Genomic DNA, 16596 nt, shown 5'->3' with positions numbered 1-16596 from the left:
TCTACAATGTAGAAAATTGTAAAAATAAAAATAAAGAAAAACCCATGAATAATTAGCTGTGACCAAACTTTTGATTGGTACAGTACACCAAACCACACAGCTAGAAAACAGAGGTTGCATCCAAAATGCCACCCTATTCCCTACATAGTCCACTACTTTTGACTAAGGCCCATATAGCTCTGGTCAAATGTAGTGCACTAAATAGGGAATAGCGTGCCATTTGTGACACACAAAATCCCCATAGCCTTACCATAGAGTGACTCCATACTGGCTGCGTCATTGTCGATGAGCGCGGACGCCACCCAGACTATTCCTAGGATGAGCAGTCCGAGGAGGAAGAGCATCACAAAGGTCTCTAGAACCCGTGACTTAATGCCCTGTGAGAAAACACACACAGATGGAGGAGAGAGAAGTGATGAACAAAAAGAGCCATGTTACCGTTTTTATTCATACAAAGCTGTGATTTTTGCCAAGTTCTCCTAAGGCTATTCACACTGCCTAGGAATTGAGTAAGGCTAAGAAGGGTCAGCAAAACAAGCTCATTCTAAAAAAATGACATCAGTTGAATGAATCACTTGGGCCCAGTTCCAAATGGCCAGAGCCCATGACCAGAGTCCTATGTTAAACAAGTAGGTAGCCTTGCACGAGCTAGAAAGGCTCGTCCTGCCCTATGGGCCAATCTCCTGTTTCTGTAGCGTTCGACAGATTGGTACCCCAATCCTTAACCTTAATGCTGAGTGCCAAGCAGAGAGGCATTGGGGTCCCATTTTTGGGGTCTGTGGTATGACTTGACTGGGGTCAAAACCCCAACCCTGCAATCTCAGGTCAGACACTACCCACAAGGCCACTGAGCTGGTATGGGCCCTGGTCAAAAGCGGTGCACTATTGAATAGGGTGCCATTTGGGATGCAATCTTGGTTCATAAAGTGAAACCACAGACACTGCAGTCTCCCCACAACCAGTGTTGCTGCAGCCTCAATACGTTACTTCAAATATCAAAATGTAGCTACTACAGTGCCTTCTCTATAAAATCACCCAAACTAATGCTGCACTCTACTTTTAATAAAACGCCATTGCTTTACATTCAGGGAACGTCCCAAAATGGCACCATAACCCCTATGTAGTGCACTACTTTTGACCAGGGCTCATAGGTGCCTGATCAAAAGTAGTGCACCATTCAGGGAATAGGGGGCTGTTTGGGACGCATCCCCAGATCCATATTTACAGCCCCACGCATACTTAACTGATCCCAGAGAAGACCATGTTAAAGCACCTTCTACAACAGTATATTAAAAGGGGCCTATCCAGACTCAGAGTCGGGTCCGGTTAAATAAAAAAACAAGTTGAAGTGAAGCCTCGCTCCTGTGTGTAGATTAAGAGCAGGCCTCCCGTTACATCTGGGGACGATTAGGGGGCTCTTAACGCGCCCATGGCCCTGCGGCCCAGCGCAGACAGGAGTTGTGGTAATTTGGGTTTTCCGGGTCACAGACTGCTGAGTGGTTAATAAAGTCTTCTCTACCTGTTCACACAAGAGTCCATTTACCCCCCGCGCCGCCAGTGGAGGCGGACAGGCTCTACACGAACGCGAAAACAGTGGCTGCCTTCCAAATGGCACCATATTCCTTATCTAGTGCACTACTTTTGACCAGGGCCTATAGGGGTCTGGTCAAAAGTAGTGTCGTTTAAAGGGGATAGGGTGCCATTTGGGACGCAACCTCTGTTTTACAACACTGTAGAGGAGATACTGTCTGGCACTATAGGAATAGGCTGCAGAGCATGACTTACACAGGGCTTGTGGGTTAGCCTCAAATTGGGCATCTATGATCAATTTGTTACTAGGTAAATGGTGATCCGCTAACTGGTGTGTGGAATTTGTTTATGGCCAGGTGTGTATGTATATATATATATATATATATATATATATATATGGGGCTGCAGGTAGCCTAGTGGTTAGAGCGCTTGGCCAGTAACCAAAAGGTTGCTAGTAGGCTGTAATTGTAAGTAAGAAATTGTTCCTAACTGACTAGCCTAGTTAAATAAAGGTTCAATCAAATAAATACATAGTGCAGTGATCCTCTGTTTGAAAGTGATCCTCATGTAATGTAACTGCTTTTTAAAAGTCTGAACTCAACATTGAGCCCACATCTCACACACTGAACACTTAACTTACCAATGATCTCAAACGCCATCATCAATCACATTCTGCAAACACACAATCTCTCCACACATACAGTGGAGCTGTTGAATCTAAGCTCGTGTCCCAAATGGCAGCGCATTCCCTATATAGTGCACTATGTCAAAAGCACTGCACAACATAGGGAGCCATTTGGGGGACACACAGACTGTCATATTACTGACGTATCCCCCCCCACATGTAGGTTAGATAGAAGGTACCGGTGTAGAATTTTCTAGCACAGCAGTGGGAGTAGTCTAGAGCGCCCCATTGTGGCCATGTCTGGTACGATCTGCTGCACCTCAGCAGGCAGGCCTACTGATTCTCTAAAGTGAGGAAAGGAGTTTTGAATATACTGTACGTAGTCTGCATCCCAAATGGCACCCTAATCTCTATATAGCCCTATGGACCCTGGCAAAAAAAAGTTGTACACTATTTTGGGAATAGGGTGCCATTTGAGACAAAGACATTCCCTCAGTAGACCTTATAAAACCTCATATCTAGAGAAGCATCTCATGTGGTATACTGAGGGAATATGTCTTCGTCTCAAATGGCACCCTATTCCCTAAATAGTGCACGGCTCTAAAATGGTTTAATGACAGGCCCTTTATCCTGACCTGCTTACTGAAACCTCTATCCTCCAATGTGTTCAGTTCATCCTGAGTACATAACTACTGTGATGCTGCAGTCTAGCAGCTCACATCAGAGCTGAACTGGCCAATAGGGAGCTCTCAATGCAGAGAGAGATGGAGAGAGGGAGGGGGAGAGATAGATGGTGGAGGAGAAGAGGAGAGCAGTTGAATGTCTGAACGCATCTCGAAAGAGGTGAGAGAGGAATGCTTTCAGGGACTTCTGTCACATCCCCCACACACACACACACTCTTAAGGAGGCTCTGGGATGGATAGAACCTTGCATGGCCTGCTGCAGGAGGTGGCTCTGCTAGGGTGCCTCGGTCCACCTTAACCAGCAGCCCATGCCATGCTGAAGGTGTATTCCCTCTAGGCCAGGCCTCTCGATCATTTATAAGACTCAAATCATTACCCATTCAGATCATTTAGGGCAAAGGCAATGCCTGTCACCTCCCCTAATATTATTTATGTGGAGTGTCAGACAAAGGTTGACCAAGTGATGGAAAGCAGAGGGTCTGAATTGCAAGCTTTCAATTAATCAAGTATCACATAACATATTCCATTACTTATACACTGCATTCTCCTTGTTGCTCTTTCATAACAAATTAGCATAATTATTTTCTTAAGTACTGAAGATGTGTTTTTTCATTAGAATGGTAAGCACTGCAGACAGTCGCCACAATCATCAAAACGTGGAAAACGTAGTTAAAACTCGTTTAAAAATAGGCAAGGGAGAGCGCCATGGCATCCAGAGCAGAGCGCCAGCCCGAGCTGAATGTTTCTATTCTTGCCATTCTAAATGTGTACACCACTATTCAGCTTCCCAGATCCTCACACCGCACCGCTGTCGAGCGTGGGGCTAGCTGCTAGCTGCCTTACAGGTCTAACTACCTTACAGTGGATATACCCTAGTGGACCTGACCACGGCTCTGCATAAAGACTATAGCTTTTAGGTTAGAGGAAGTTGCTGACTTATAGCATGCCTAAACCAATACATTAACCAGAGGGAAACTTAGCTGATATATTTTATTGTCTCTTTTTTTTTAAATTTTTTACCGGGTCCGTTTAGGGTTCTTGTAGGAAATCCAGAGGTCAGTTCCTTTCGGATCCAACTTTTTGGACCTGTGAAGACCTCTACACTGAATCACTGGTTGCCCTAATACCAACACTGAATGGCGCAATGCCACCCTCTTACTCTGTAGGATCAGAAACTAAATATCTGGATGGATACATGCATCCCCATGCGTGTCCTTGGGGAAGCAGAGCTAGACAGCGTCAGCATCTCCAATGGCCCCCTATTCCTTACATAGTGCACTACTTTGACCAGGGCCCAAAAGGGGTGCACATGCAGTGTTTCATCAGTGCTGAATGTCATTGTGGCATGGTGTGCTATTCCCTTCGCATCCCCAGGGCAGAGAAAGAGAGAGGGGAAAAGAGAAAGAGAGAGTGATGGGAAATGAGATGGGACAGCGAGAGGGAGAAAACGAGGTATGAGCAAACGAGTGAGGAGAGGGAGAAAACAGAGGAAGGTAAAGAAGGGGCGGGGCAGAGTTGCAGAGAGACAGAGAGAGGGGGACAGGAGAGGAATAGAATAAGGAAGGAGGATAGGGACTATAGTGATGGATAGAATAAAGAATAGCATGGGATGCATGGGAGAGGTTGAGCGCCACAGAGAACCAGACATGGGGTCTCTGTAGCGGGGGGGAGCGCTTCCTTCCCTCCAGCCCCATTAATCTGCAGCAGGTCAGCGCACAGTGGCAGAGATCATCCCACTGCCCATCGCTCCCCTCCCCGACAGGAGCGTGTGGGATGGAGGGACAGAGGGATAGAGGGATGGAGGGAGGGGGCCGACCCCAATCCACCACTCCCAGCCAGTCCACTTCCCTGCCTATGCTTGCTAAAGAGACGCCAGATGCAAAGGGCCCTTATTAGCGTACCCTTCAGTCCCGTCCTTCAGCCCCGGCCGTGTCAGAGACAGAAAACAGAGAGGGAGTCGCTGGTCTGGAGGGGACTGGAAAGCTTCCCCCTGTAAAGCTGCCGCAAACTAAACTTCTAAAGATTCGCCCCAACGACACAGCAGTGGGCGCGTGGGAAACCGTTTGCTTCACGTCATAGCCCAATCATTCGATTTACGTCCGCCTTGTACGACGAGAGGAAAAAAACAATGCCGTGAAACTTATGCTTCACTAGCACTCCCCTTTTTAAGTTTTAAATGTAAAGCCTTTAAATTAACCTGAGCCATTCGCTCCCAAGCTCCCATGGCCAAAACATTAGACACGAGTCAGAAAAGGGGATTTACAGGGAGGAAGAGGATTCAGATGCTACTTTTGATGTTTTCCTCGAGTTTATTCAAATAAAAATGTATTTGTCACATGCGCCGAATGCAACAGACCATACAGTGAAATGCTTACTTACAAACCCTTAACCAACAATGCAGTTAAGAAAAACAAGTGTATAGTAAAAACTAAATAAGTAAAAAATACTAATAATTAAAGAGCAGCAGTAAAATAACAGAAGCGATGCTATATACAGGTGGTACCGATACAGAGTCAATATGCGGGGGAACAGGTTGGTTGAGGTATTATGTACATGTAGGTAGAATTAGTGACTATGGATAGATAATAAACAGAGTAGCAGCAGTGTAAAAATAGGGGGGCAACACAAATAGTCTGGGTAGCCATTTGATTACCTGTTCAGGAGTCTTATGGCTTGGGGGTAGAAGCTGTTACGAAGCATTTTGGACCTAGACTTGGCGCTCCGGTACTGCTAACTGTGCGGTAGCAGAGAGAAAAGAGGTCTATGACTAGGGTGGCTGGAGCCTTATTATTAGGGCCTTCCTCTGACACCGCCTGGTATAGAGGTCCCCCTGCAAGGACTCCATATCGTTGTCATTACCAAGAGGTGTCAGGCTGATAAGTCCTCAAAGAGGAAATGACCGTCACCTGTGTTAATAAAATCACAATTTTTGGATGTCAGCCAATCAGGTTGCAGCAGTCGGTTGTTTCCCCTGGCTGAACGCGGTGCGCAAGATCAGGAAGCAGCATTGGCCACTCTAGCATGGTGGTGGAAAATTGTGTTTTATTTAGACACTATGCATATTTTCCCTTTTTTGGAGGCCGGCTGGCCATTAAATCAAGGATCCACCCCTTTTTTAAATTTAATTTCACCTAAAATGACATACCCAAATCTAACGGTCTGTAGCTCAGACCCTGAAGCAAGGATATGCATATTCTTGGTACCATTTGAGAGGAAACATTTTGAAGTTTGTGGAAAGGAATGTAGGAGAATACAATAGATCTGGCAAAAGATAATACAAAGAAGAAAAAAAACATTATTTTGTATTTTTACGGTACCATCTTTGAAATGCAAGAGAAAGGCCATAATGTACTATTCCAGCCCAGGTGCAATTTAGATTTTGGCCACTAGATGGCAGCAGTGTACGTGCAACGTTTTAGACTGATCCAATGAACCATTGCATTTCTGTTCAAAATGTTGCATCAAGACTTCCTTCCTTTCCTTCCTTTCACTCTGTCATTTAGGCTAGTATTGTGGAGTAACTACAATGTTGTTAGTCCATCCTTAGTTGTTTTCTCCTATCACAACCATTAAACTCTGTAATTGTTTTAAAGTCACCATTGGTCTCATGGTGAAATCCCTGAGCGGTTTCCTTCCTCTCCTGCAACCGAATTAGGAAGGACACCTGTACCTTTGTAGTGACTAGATGTATTGATACACCATAACTTCACCATGCTCAAAGCGATATTCAAAATATTTTTTTTTACCAGGTGCCCTTCTCTGCGAGGCATTGGAAAACCTCCCTGGTCTTCGTGGTTGAATCTCTGCTTGAAATTCACTGCTCGACTGAGGGACCTTACATATAAATTGTATGTGTGGGGTACAGAGATGCTGGAGTCATTCAAAAATCATATTAAACACTATTATTGCACACAAAGTGAGTCCATGCAACTTATGTGACTTGTTAAGCACATTTTTACTCCTGAACTTATTTAGGCTTACGACAACAAAGGGGTTGAATACTTATTGATATTTCAGCTTTTCATTTATAAAAAAATTCAATGAACATAAATCCACTTTGACATTATGCGGTATTGTGTGTGGGCCAATTGACAAAGAATTGAAATAAAACGCAATGTAATCAATTTTTAATTCAGGGTGTAACAACACAATGTGGAATACGTCCAGGTGTGTGAATAGGCACTGCCGGCTGGATACATTAAAGTCGGACGCATACGACAAACTAAGTAAAAGTAATATTAGTGTTATCTGGCGGCCGGTTGGGATCCCTTAAAAAAGGTGCAATATGCAGAAATCACTCCACCATATCCTGGTTGCAATTAGAATATACCGCCTAACTTCAATTTATGTGACAAAACAAGCAATCATTGTGTAGATATTCATTGTAGAATCTAAACTGCTGTGAAATATATTTTCCATAACAGAAAAATATGATATTTTCAGCTGTTTGAAGCTGGTGTACAAAAAAAACAAAACTTAAAAGACTCAAAGCGAAACGTAAGAACAGGAAGCGTAGAAGCAGCGCACAAAGAACAGATCTACGGCTTCTTAGACATGCCTTCAATGAGAAAGACAGATCTATAACTCACATTTCTATACGGATTTGGTCGGGTCGCCCAAAAAGTTCTACATTGCAGCTTTAAATCTTGAATTAAAAAATGTTTGTGCCAAAATCCGGGATCAAACCAAAGAATAAGACTTATCTTGAAACTATTAACATTGGACTTCAATCTCAGGCTTGTATAGGGATAACATATTTTTTTCCAAACCGACAGAAAGAGGTCTAATACCACAAAAGACAACACAAGCTATAAAATAAACAGGCAATTTCATCCAAAAAAATGTAAACGCAGTCCCTCTAGGAGCTGATCAATTCATTTGAAAGACAGAGGTAAATAAGAAATTCTCAGCTCAAACTAATATGTTACCATAGCGATGGACATTGTAACAGAGGGGCTTTCGATGGAGACATTCTGACCTTAAAGGAAGGTATGTAAACACCACTTTATATTCTCCGGCCACCCCTGCAAGAGCAAAGGCCTGGGAAAAATGTCTACATGTGCAGGGAGATTTGAAATAAACATCCAGGCTCCATTGTGGAGCGCCAACAAAGAACAGTATCTTAGTAACACAAGGCGGTTTACTCAGCTCAGACGTTTCCCCTCCACAATAAACACACACACTTTTCTTCATTAAAGGGTTTGGCCTAGGGCGTTAGATTGATGAGGAGCTTCTTTTAGCAACAGATGAAAACTGCTGGCCCATAGCTGGGTCATTTTCTGGGTCAGACAAAGTTTGTGTCCCAAATGGCACCCTGTCCCCTATATAGTGCACTAATTTTGACCAAAAAAAAAAAACAGTAGTGCACTTTATGGGAAATAGGATGCTATTTGGAACGCAACCTAGCGAAAGGAGAGGATCCGCAGAGTACTCAATATTGGTTGGAAGACAAAAAAAGGCATGCCACTCTATACTTCATAACAGCTTTGTTGACGTGATGTTTCTATCCCATATGAACTGGAGACTTCTCATGCCGAGGGGATGTATGAGGAATTAGGCCCACAATGGGAGAGGAAGTCCTTTTTTTGGAAGCCTTCGAAATGAGGTTGTCTGGGTGGACTGGGATAGCTGCGAGGCCAAGGCAGAGGAGAGACCCTAGGCCACTAGTCCATCATACAGATACTGACCGACCATCATCATAAACACGCCATCTACTGGTGGTGAATACACAACAGGGCCTTCACCCTCCACAGAGGGATATGCTAATATACGCTAAAACCAAAATAATTCATCGTTAAAGATAATGAATAGATCATTGATAGTTAATATATAAAAACAAAAAAAACTAAATGTGAAGAAAAAAAGCCTGGTTTGAATTATAGCTTAAATCAGCGATAGGTAGCTTTGATGGGGGTGGGGGCCACATTTTTTTTTTGAACACATCAAGACGCCCCCTTCTTGACAACGGAGAGAATGAAACTTGAATTTGAGTTAATTTCCTGTAATTCGACACATTTTGGCATGGGGCGTAGAGAAAAAGTAGCAGTTGTAAAGCAAGTTTGCAGCAATTCTACATTTTGCCATGGGACGGAGAGAAAAAGTTGCCATTTTACAGCTAATTTCCTGCAATTCCACAATTTTGCCATAGGGTGGACTGGTGGAGGAAAATGTTTGCAGTTTTTAATATGAAACCGGAGTGAAAGTGACTAACAAAATCAATTGGGGCCACCCGTTTCGATAATTAGACTAGAAATACTATAAGTTTAGATAGCTGGCTGCTAGACTAACTTACCAAACTAAAACATTTTTTTGCTGACATGGGCTAATTGAGTGACTGTCAGTGACTGACATAAGAGAAAAACTACTGATGCACTACCATATTTAGAAAATTATTAGTAGTATTCTACTATTCTAACTCAACAGTAATTCAGACCCTGACGGAGTCCCCAAAAAATGTAACCATGGGCCAGGGATAGGCCAGTGGCCCATCTATAGCCTAAAATCAACCAGCCCTAAAAGGCGGTGCGTTCATCACAAAGTAGATCTAGTCTAGTATCTCTGTATAAGCATGAGATGATGACTGGCTGGCACACAGTCTGCAGCATAAATGGGTTTCTGGAACAAGACCAGGAGCCAAAACCGTTCAACGTTAAGATGACATTTAAAATCTGCCACTTCTCCGCAATGATTTTAAAAGCATTTTGCAACCATTAGTAATCAATCTTTTTCAGCTAAGAAAGTCAGAGAGAGTAAGGTTATTGTGGGGTGTTTTATGCCGGTGAACAAAGTTAGTTCATACCCACATTTGGGCCGTAATTCCGATTCATCCACAATTTGGACAATTTGAAAGACTGTTAATCATGTGGACAACACAACGTCTGAGTGAGCTAATAAAAAATAAAAAAAAGCATAGAACATTTCAATCTCGATTCAACTCGGAGAGCTTTAGTGCCCTCGTCAAAAGTAAACAGAGCCACATGAAAAGCCTGACTTAAACCGTTACCAGTTAAATTCATCATTCACTTCATTTCCGCAGTCAAAGGGACTTTTCAGTGGCGTAACATTATGGCCACATAAACCCCTGAAATCTAATACTCAAGTCTCTTAATACTTTTATTGGGCGAGGGATAATATCACATTATAAAAACTTAAATCAAGCTTTTAAATGTCATCCTGTGGTCGGTCTGTTGAGTGACTCGGCAGGGTGCTTTCCTCTGTTCTCCACAAATACACACAACTATACCGGGATGTGTAGCCAACATTAAGCAGTGCTTCCTCTCGGCAAATTTATAGATGATCAGTAGCAAGAAAGGGTACAAAAGCCTAAAGTGATAGAGGCCAGTGTGTTCCACTTCCTAGCCATCCTGGACTTCATTACAAGAAATCCAAACGAAACAAATTAGCAGCCTGAACCCCCCCCCCCCCCCCCCCCAAAAAAAACGGGGCTGTAAACTACAGTAACAGACACATTTTTATGTAAGTTTTCCAGGAGGGACATAAACCAGAGGGGTTTCAAACTGTGACACAGGATAGAGGTGTATTAAAAGTAAATCTTTCCCCGTGCTTTTTCAGCTCCATTGTGCCATCACGTTGTTCTGTCTTTATGGACCCGCGAAACACGGGCCCCGGCCTCTTTTCAGAGGTAATTAATTAAAAGAGGAAGTTTGCAGAGGCTTACAACTCGATTATTAGGTTGTCCGTTTGAAGTTTTATTTTAGAGCAGAGGGGGGGATCAGGCCCTAAATCACGCCAGCCGATGCCGTGGTGTTGAACTGTTTGCAGCGTCTGGCTTATTGGAACGGCTTGTCAGGATGTGGCGGATGCCGAAGACCAGATTGTCGTTGTTTCATGGTTAATGAGGTTTTTGCGGTCGCAGTTACGGTCAACTGATGAGAGTCAGAGAGAGGGCAAGGACCAGGCACCTGCTGTTGTCACTAGACATACTCTCACACAGACAACGTAAACAGGAATGAATAGATATTCTTAGACAACGAAAGGCGGAGAAACAAAAGAGACAAACTATCTACTCTGCAACATGCTTTGCTTATGACAATCGACTCAATAGCCATAATCATTAGGATTAATGATTGATGAAGATGGTGTAGTTCTGCTATGGCACAGTGGACAATTTTAAATAAACAGCTGTGTGAAAACATGGAGATGTAAATCAAGAAAGATCAAGAGTTCATCAATACTACAAGAGCATGTAAAACAAAAATGCACAGGTTTTAGCAAGTTGTTAGCAAACCAATGCGTTTTGTACCTTTTTTGATCCAGCAAATCCCTCGGACTCCAGGAAGAAATAGGCAAACGGCATCAGGACGAAGAGGCAGAGATTGGAGAAGAGCGATACCAGATTCCACAGGCCTGTAAGGGCAACATTACAGCTAGTCCTGATCAATTAATCAATCTTTCAAGATTGTCACCAAGCAAAATACAACATGACAGAAATCACACCTTACAATAAAACATTATCCTCAGGAGGCATCCTAAATGCCACATTATTCCCTACGTAAATGCACTACTACCCAAAATAGTGCACTGGGTAGTGCGCTATATAGGGAATAGGGTGCCATTTTGGGACACATGTCTTGTCTCACGAGAAAGCGTTGCTTTGGATAGATAGACAGCACAGTTGTTCCCACTGGCCACCATGTATTCCTGCAGTCAACTGCTAAACCATGGACTCTGATGCCCCCTTGTGACAGCAAATTAAGATGTTTGTAATACCCTATCCTCTGCGGAATCCCCAACAACTGGATGTTCCAGGTTTCAGGGAAATGGAAAGAGAGTCTGTGACACAACGCGACTTCCACTTTTGGATGCTAACAAGGCGACACGCCAGCTTAACTCCTCCTCCACATTTACTGGGTTTGGTTGAACAACGCAGAAGAGAACCCCCCCCCTTCTTGTCAAGACCAGTATTAGGGGATCTAGTTTCCGGCGTTAGCTTACTGATACCCTGTTCCTGAAGAGCTATGGGTGTGAAGACTTTTGTCCCAGGCCAGCACGCCACGTCCGTTTCCGCTAATGATAAGTTGATTACATGAGTCAGGTGTGTAGAATCAGGTGCAGTGCTAGAACAAAAGCCTACAACCCCCTGCAGACCTCCGGGACTAGGGCTGGTGGCTACTGCTGTTGGGATGGTTTAGGCATGCTTTGCAGTCATGCTCACAAATAGAAAATCAGGTCTTGACTAATGTAACACTCTCTGACAAACCACCAGGTTGTGTCCTATTCCCTTTACTTCTTTTGACGAGGGCCCATAGGGCTCTGGTTGAAAGTGGTGCAATTTATAGGGAATAGGGTGCCATTTGGGAAGCACAGGTCTGATGGAAACATATCTTTGTGAGTGGATGTATAAAAGGAGTGATTCTGTTATGTGTGGTCAGTGGACCAAATCCAAAGAGACTTACTTACTTATCTAAAGCTGGAACTACAACATCGAAAGCACTCAAAACAAAACCAAATCCACATACAGTTTGCATCCCAATTGACACCCTACACAGCACACTACTTTCAACAAGACCCCTATGGGCCCTGGTCAAAAGTAGGACGCTATATAGGGGAAAGGGTGCCATCTGGGATTCAACCAAACAAACAAGATGTGAAATGTGAATGACACTACTGACCATGGATGAGGGAGCCATTGAGCCACTGAATGTAGTAGTTTTTGGGGAAGGAGAGCAGGATCTCATTGCTAATGATAGAGAAAGGCAGGAGGAGAACAGCCCCACCCGACATGGCCAGGGTGAAGGTGCACAGGTACAGTCTGTGGGGAAGCCACACACACACGTGCAAGAGCGCACACACACACACACACACACACACACAGACAGTGAAAGAGAGGAATTAGTAATAAAGTCTACAGTTTTCTGTGAAATCACACAGCCTTGTTAAGGAATTGTTAAGAACTTACACACATACAGTATCTTACAGGCAGTGTCGGCAACAGGTGGCCCGCGGGCCAAAACCAGCACCCGAGTGATTTAAAAAAATATATATTTTATTTGGGAAAATACAATAAAAATATATGTTTTAAATCACCAGCTAAAATGAGTTTAATTTAGGAAATCTAAAAGTATTTCCATAAATAAAATAAAAAATACACTTATGTGATCGTGTCTCAATGTAATCAAGGCATTAAATTATTGTTCTTTTCAAATACAAAAATCACTTTTTGGGCTTAGTTGTGGTCAATTTGCAGTGATCAAATTGTTATAATTATGTTCCGGCCCCCCGACCCGTCGCTCTGACAAAAATCATCCCGAGGCTGAATCTAGTTGCCTACCCCCGTCTTACAGTATTAATTCATATAAGAATGGCAGTGTCGCAGCTCTACACATCAGCATTCAAATGCATCTACATGAGCTGTGTCCACACATACAGTGCCCACATTCATGCAGGCTAGGAATCGTTTGAATACATTTGATTACTCAAGTAGAACTGTAGTCCAATGGTCATTAAAGGATTAGTGTTCAAATACAAGTCACATTAATGGAGAATCTTCTTATACAGTGTCACAGGGATTAATAATAACGGAATTAAGTTGTTTAGTGCAGCAGGCTGCTCCCCAAATGGCACCCCATCTCCTATATAGTGCACTACGGGCCCTGGTCAAAAGGGGCTCTGGTCAAAAGTAGCGCACTACATGGGGAATAGGGTTCCATTTGGGATGCACGACAGTCGACCACTTCACTTAAATACTAGTGGAGCAGATGGCCACTTCAATGTCTATGAGCTGTATGTCAATCTATATCCCTCCCTCCCCTCCAACCTGGCATCCCAGCAGCGCAGGGGCCTGGGCTTTAGCCTGCATGTGGAGCTTGCCAGATTCTGCTGGCCAGAGGACTACTTCTGTTCCTGTCCCCCGTGGGATGTGGACAAGGTCACCACTTTGATATATAGCTTGAGAATTAAATTCATGTGGAATGCTACATCATTTACTTTGCTGAGCTGTTCCCCCTTGCAATATCACCATTAGCTGTACCCAAGAGGACAAGTGACAAAGTGGGTCACAAACATATGGTCTACTGTTTCTGCTTTACTACCAGAGTTGTGTTGGTTAGGCCCGGTGTGCAGTGGTGTGTGCTATGTGAAAGACAAGCCACATCAACCATTCGAACCAAGACGTAGGCTACACCTGTGTTTCCCAAAGCGGTCCGCGTGACGCTCAGCCGTTCCACATATTTGTTCTATTCCAACACAAGCACACCTGATTCACCTAATCAGTACTTGCTGATTAGTTGGCTAGTTGATGCAGGTGTGCTAGTGTTGGAATAGAACAAATATGTGGAAAGGCTGAGAGGCATGAGGATCGGTTCGGGAAACAATGAGATACTAGAAGTAGGGCTATTTCTTAACAGCTTTATTGAAAGTAGTTCCACTCACGATATTCTGTTGACGATGGCGTCTTCATCCTCCTGGTCATCTGAGGGAGAGAAAACCACTTAAGTCACAGCAGGTACAGCAAGTGAACCCTACAGAGACAAGCAAGGGCCTCTTGGGAATACATGTTGCCCGGGTTCAAATCCTGGGTTGGACTACTGTTAAGGCGTCAATGCACTTGGCTTAGGCGAGTCCCTTTTTCCTACGGGCGTGTCCCAAATGGCACATTATTCTCTATACAGTGCACTACTTTTGACCAGGGTCCATAGGGCCTATGTAGGGAATAGGGTGCCATTCGGGAGTGATACATGTACCTACTGTACTGTAGCCACCTGGGTGCAGAGAAAAGAACAGCCTAGATTTTCTGAGCACAAAATTTCACAGGAGGATCTTTGACGTGGAGTGGTCTACTTTTAAAAAGGAGCTTCGAGAAACCAGCGTGACCTGGACGTTCTATTCTTGTCCAAGAACAATGGGTGTGGAAGAGAGTTCATCGTAACTACATCTGATTATTTTACTTTGATTCTACACATAGTCAAACTTGCAGTTAGGCTGGCTATAGGCCCATTCCTATCCATGGCCATGAACCATCTGTTTATACTATCAACACACTTCATGTGGGGGTGGGGGTCATATTAGTTTCATCGTAGGGAACATTACATAGAAAGCCATATACTTTTGATCTTGAGAGAAACCTTTCCCTCTGAATAAATATCAAAATGAGTGATTGCATTTCCAGTGCTGGACAGAAAATGCATCTGAAGTTTATTTAAATGTATAAACTGGGTGGTTCGAGCCTTGAATGATGATTGGCTGACAGTCGTGGTATATCAGACCGTATACCACGAGCATGACGGAACATTTCAATTTCCAGCTGTAATTACGTTGGTAACCAGTTTATAATAGCAATAAGGCACCTTGGGGGTTTGTGGTATATGGCCAAAATGTATACTTATTGTGTCAGTATACATTTTCACTAGGTAGAGGGCCTTCAAAAAGTATTCACAAGTAATCTATACACAACACCCTATAATGAAATTGTAGCAGACTTCTAAAAATAAGACAGAAATACCTAGAAATTGAGCTCAGTTGCATTCTGTTTCCATTGATCATCCTTGAGATGTTTTTACAACTTGATTGAAGTCCACCTGTGGTAAATTCAATTGATAGGAAATGATTTTATATATAAAGGTCCCACAGTTGACAGTGCATGTCAGAGCAAAACCAAGCCACGAGGTCGAAGGAATTGTCCATAGATCTCCACGAATGGATTGTGTCGAGGCACAGATCTGGGGAAGGGTACCAAAAAGATGTCTGCAGAATTGAATGTCCCCAAGAACACAGTGGCCTCAATCATTCTTAAATGGAAGAAGTTAGGAACCACCAAGACTCTTCCTTGAGCTGGCCGCATGGCCAAACTGAGCAATCGGGGGAGAAGGGCCTTGGTCAGGGAGGTGACTAAGAACCTGACGGTCATAGTGACAGAGCTCCAGAGTTCCTCTGTGGAGAAGGAAGAACCTTCCAGAAGGACAACCATCTCTGCAGCACTCCACCAATCAGGCATTTATGGTAGAGTGACCAAACGGAAGTCACTCCTCAGTAAAAGGCACATGACAGCCACTGGAGTTTGCCAAAAGTCACCTAAAGACTATCGGACCAAGATTAAGCTCTTTGGCCTGAATGCCAAGAGTCACGTCTGGAGGAAACCTGGCACCATCCCTACGGTGAAGAATGGTGGTGGCTGCATCATGCTGTGGGGATGTTATTCAGCGTTAGGGACTGGGAGACTAGTCAGGATCAAGGGAAAGATGAACGGAGCAAGGGACAGAGATATCCTTGATGAAAACCTGCTCCAAAGCGCTCAGGACCTCAGGCTGGGGCAAAGGATCACCTTCCAACAGGACAATGTCCCTAAGCACACAGCCAAGACAACGCAGGAGTGGCTTCGGGACAAGTCTCAAAGTCCTTGAGTGGCCCAGCCAGAGCCCGAACATCTCTGGAGAGACCTGAAAATAGCTGGGCAGCAACACTCATCCATTCAAACTGACAGAGCTTGAGAGGATCCCGCACAGAAGACTGGGAGACACTCCCCAAACACAGGTGTGACAGGCTTGTAGCGTCATACCCAAGAATATTTGAGGCTGTAATCGCTTCAATTTGGAAAAAGTCAAGGGGTCTGAATACTTCCCAAATGCACTGCAGACAGGTGTGTATTCAATCAATTGAATTTACCTTAGGAGGACTCCAATCAAGTTGTAGAAAGATCAAGGATGATCCATGGAAACAGCTCAATTTCAACTCTCATATCAAAGGGTCTGAATTCTTATGTAAATAAAGTATTTCAGTTATAAATTTGCTAAAATTTCTAA

General features: G+C 43.7%; 1 protein-coding gene across 5 annotated transcripts in view; it reads right to left on the bottom strand.

The window, feature by feature from the left end:
- LOC110535592 (limb region 1 protein homolog) overlaps positions 1-16596 on the bottom strand; it is a 62186-nt gene that overhangs the window by 29062 nt on the left and 16528 nt on the right. For 3 of the 5 annotated variants that reach the window (XM_036935323.1, XM_036935321.1, XM_036935320.1), the window contains exons 3-6: positions 14231-14270; positions 12472-12611; positions 11103-11206; positions 251-377 (exon numbers count right to left, since the gene is read on the bottom strand). In XM_036935323.1, coding sequence (XP_036791218.1) covers positions 251-377; positions 11103-11206; positions 12472-12611; positions 14231-14270 — 411 coding nt within the window. The remainder of the gene's footprint in view (positions 1-250; positions 378-11102; positions 11207-12471; positions 12612-14230; positions 14271-16596) is intronic. The other 2 variants (XM_036935322.1, XM_036935324.1) reach the window with 2 other exon arrangements.

The sequence above is a fragment of the Oncorhynchus mykiss genome, chromosome 11 (assembly GCF_013265735.2).
Source record: "Oncorhynchus mykiss isolate Arlee chromosome 11, USDA_OmykA_1.1, whole genome shotgun sequence".
NCBI lineage: Eukaryota > Metazoa > Chordata > Actinopteri > Salmoniformes > Salmonidae > Oncorhynchus > Oncorhynchus mykiss.
The sequence above is the reverse complement of the archived record's forward strand: the minus strand, read 5'-3'. Positions and strand labels throughout refer to the sequence as shown.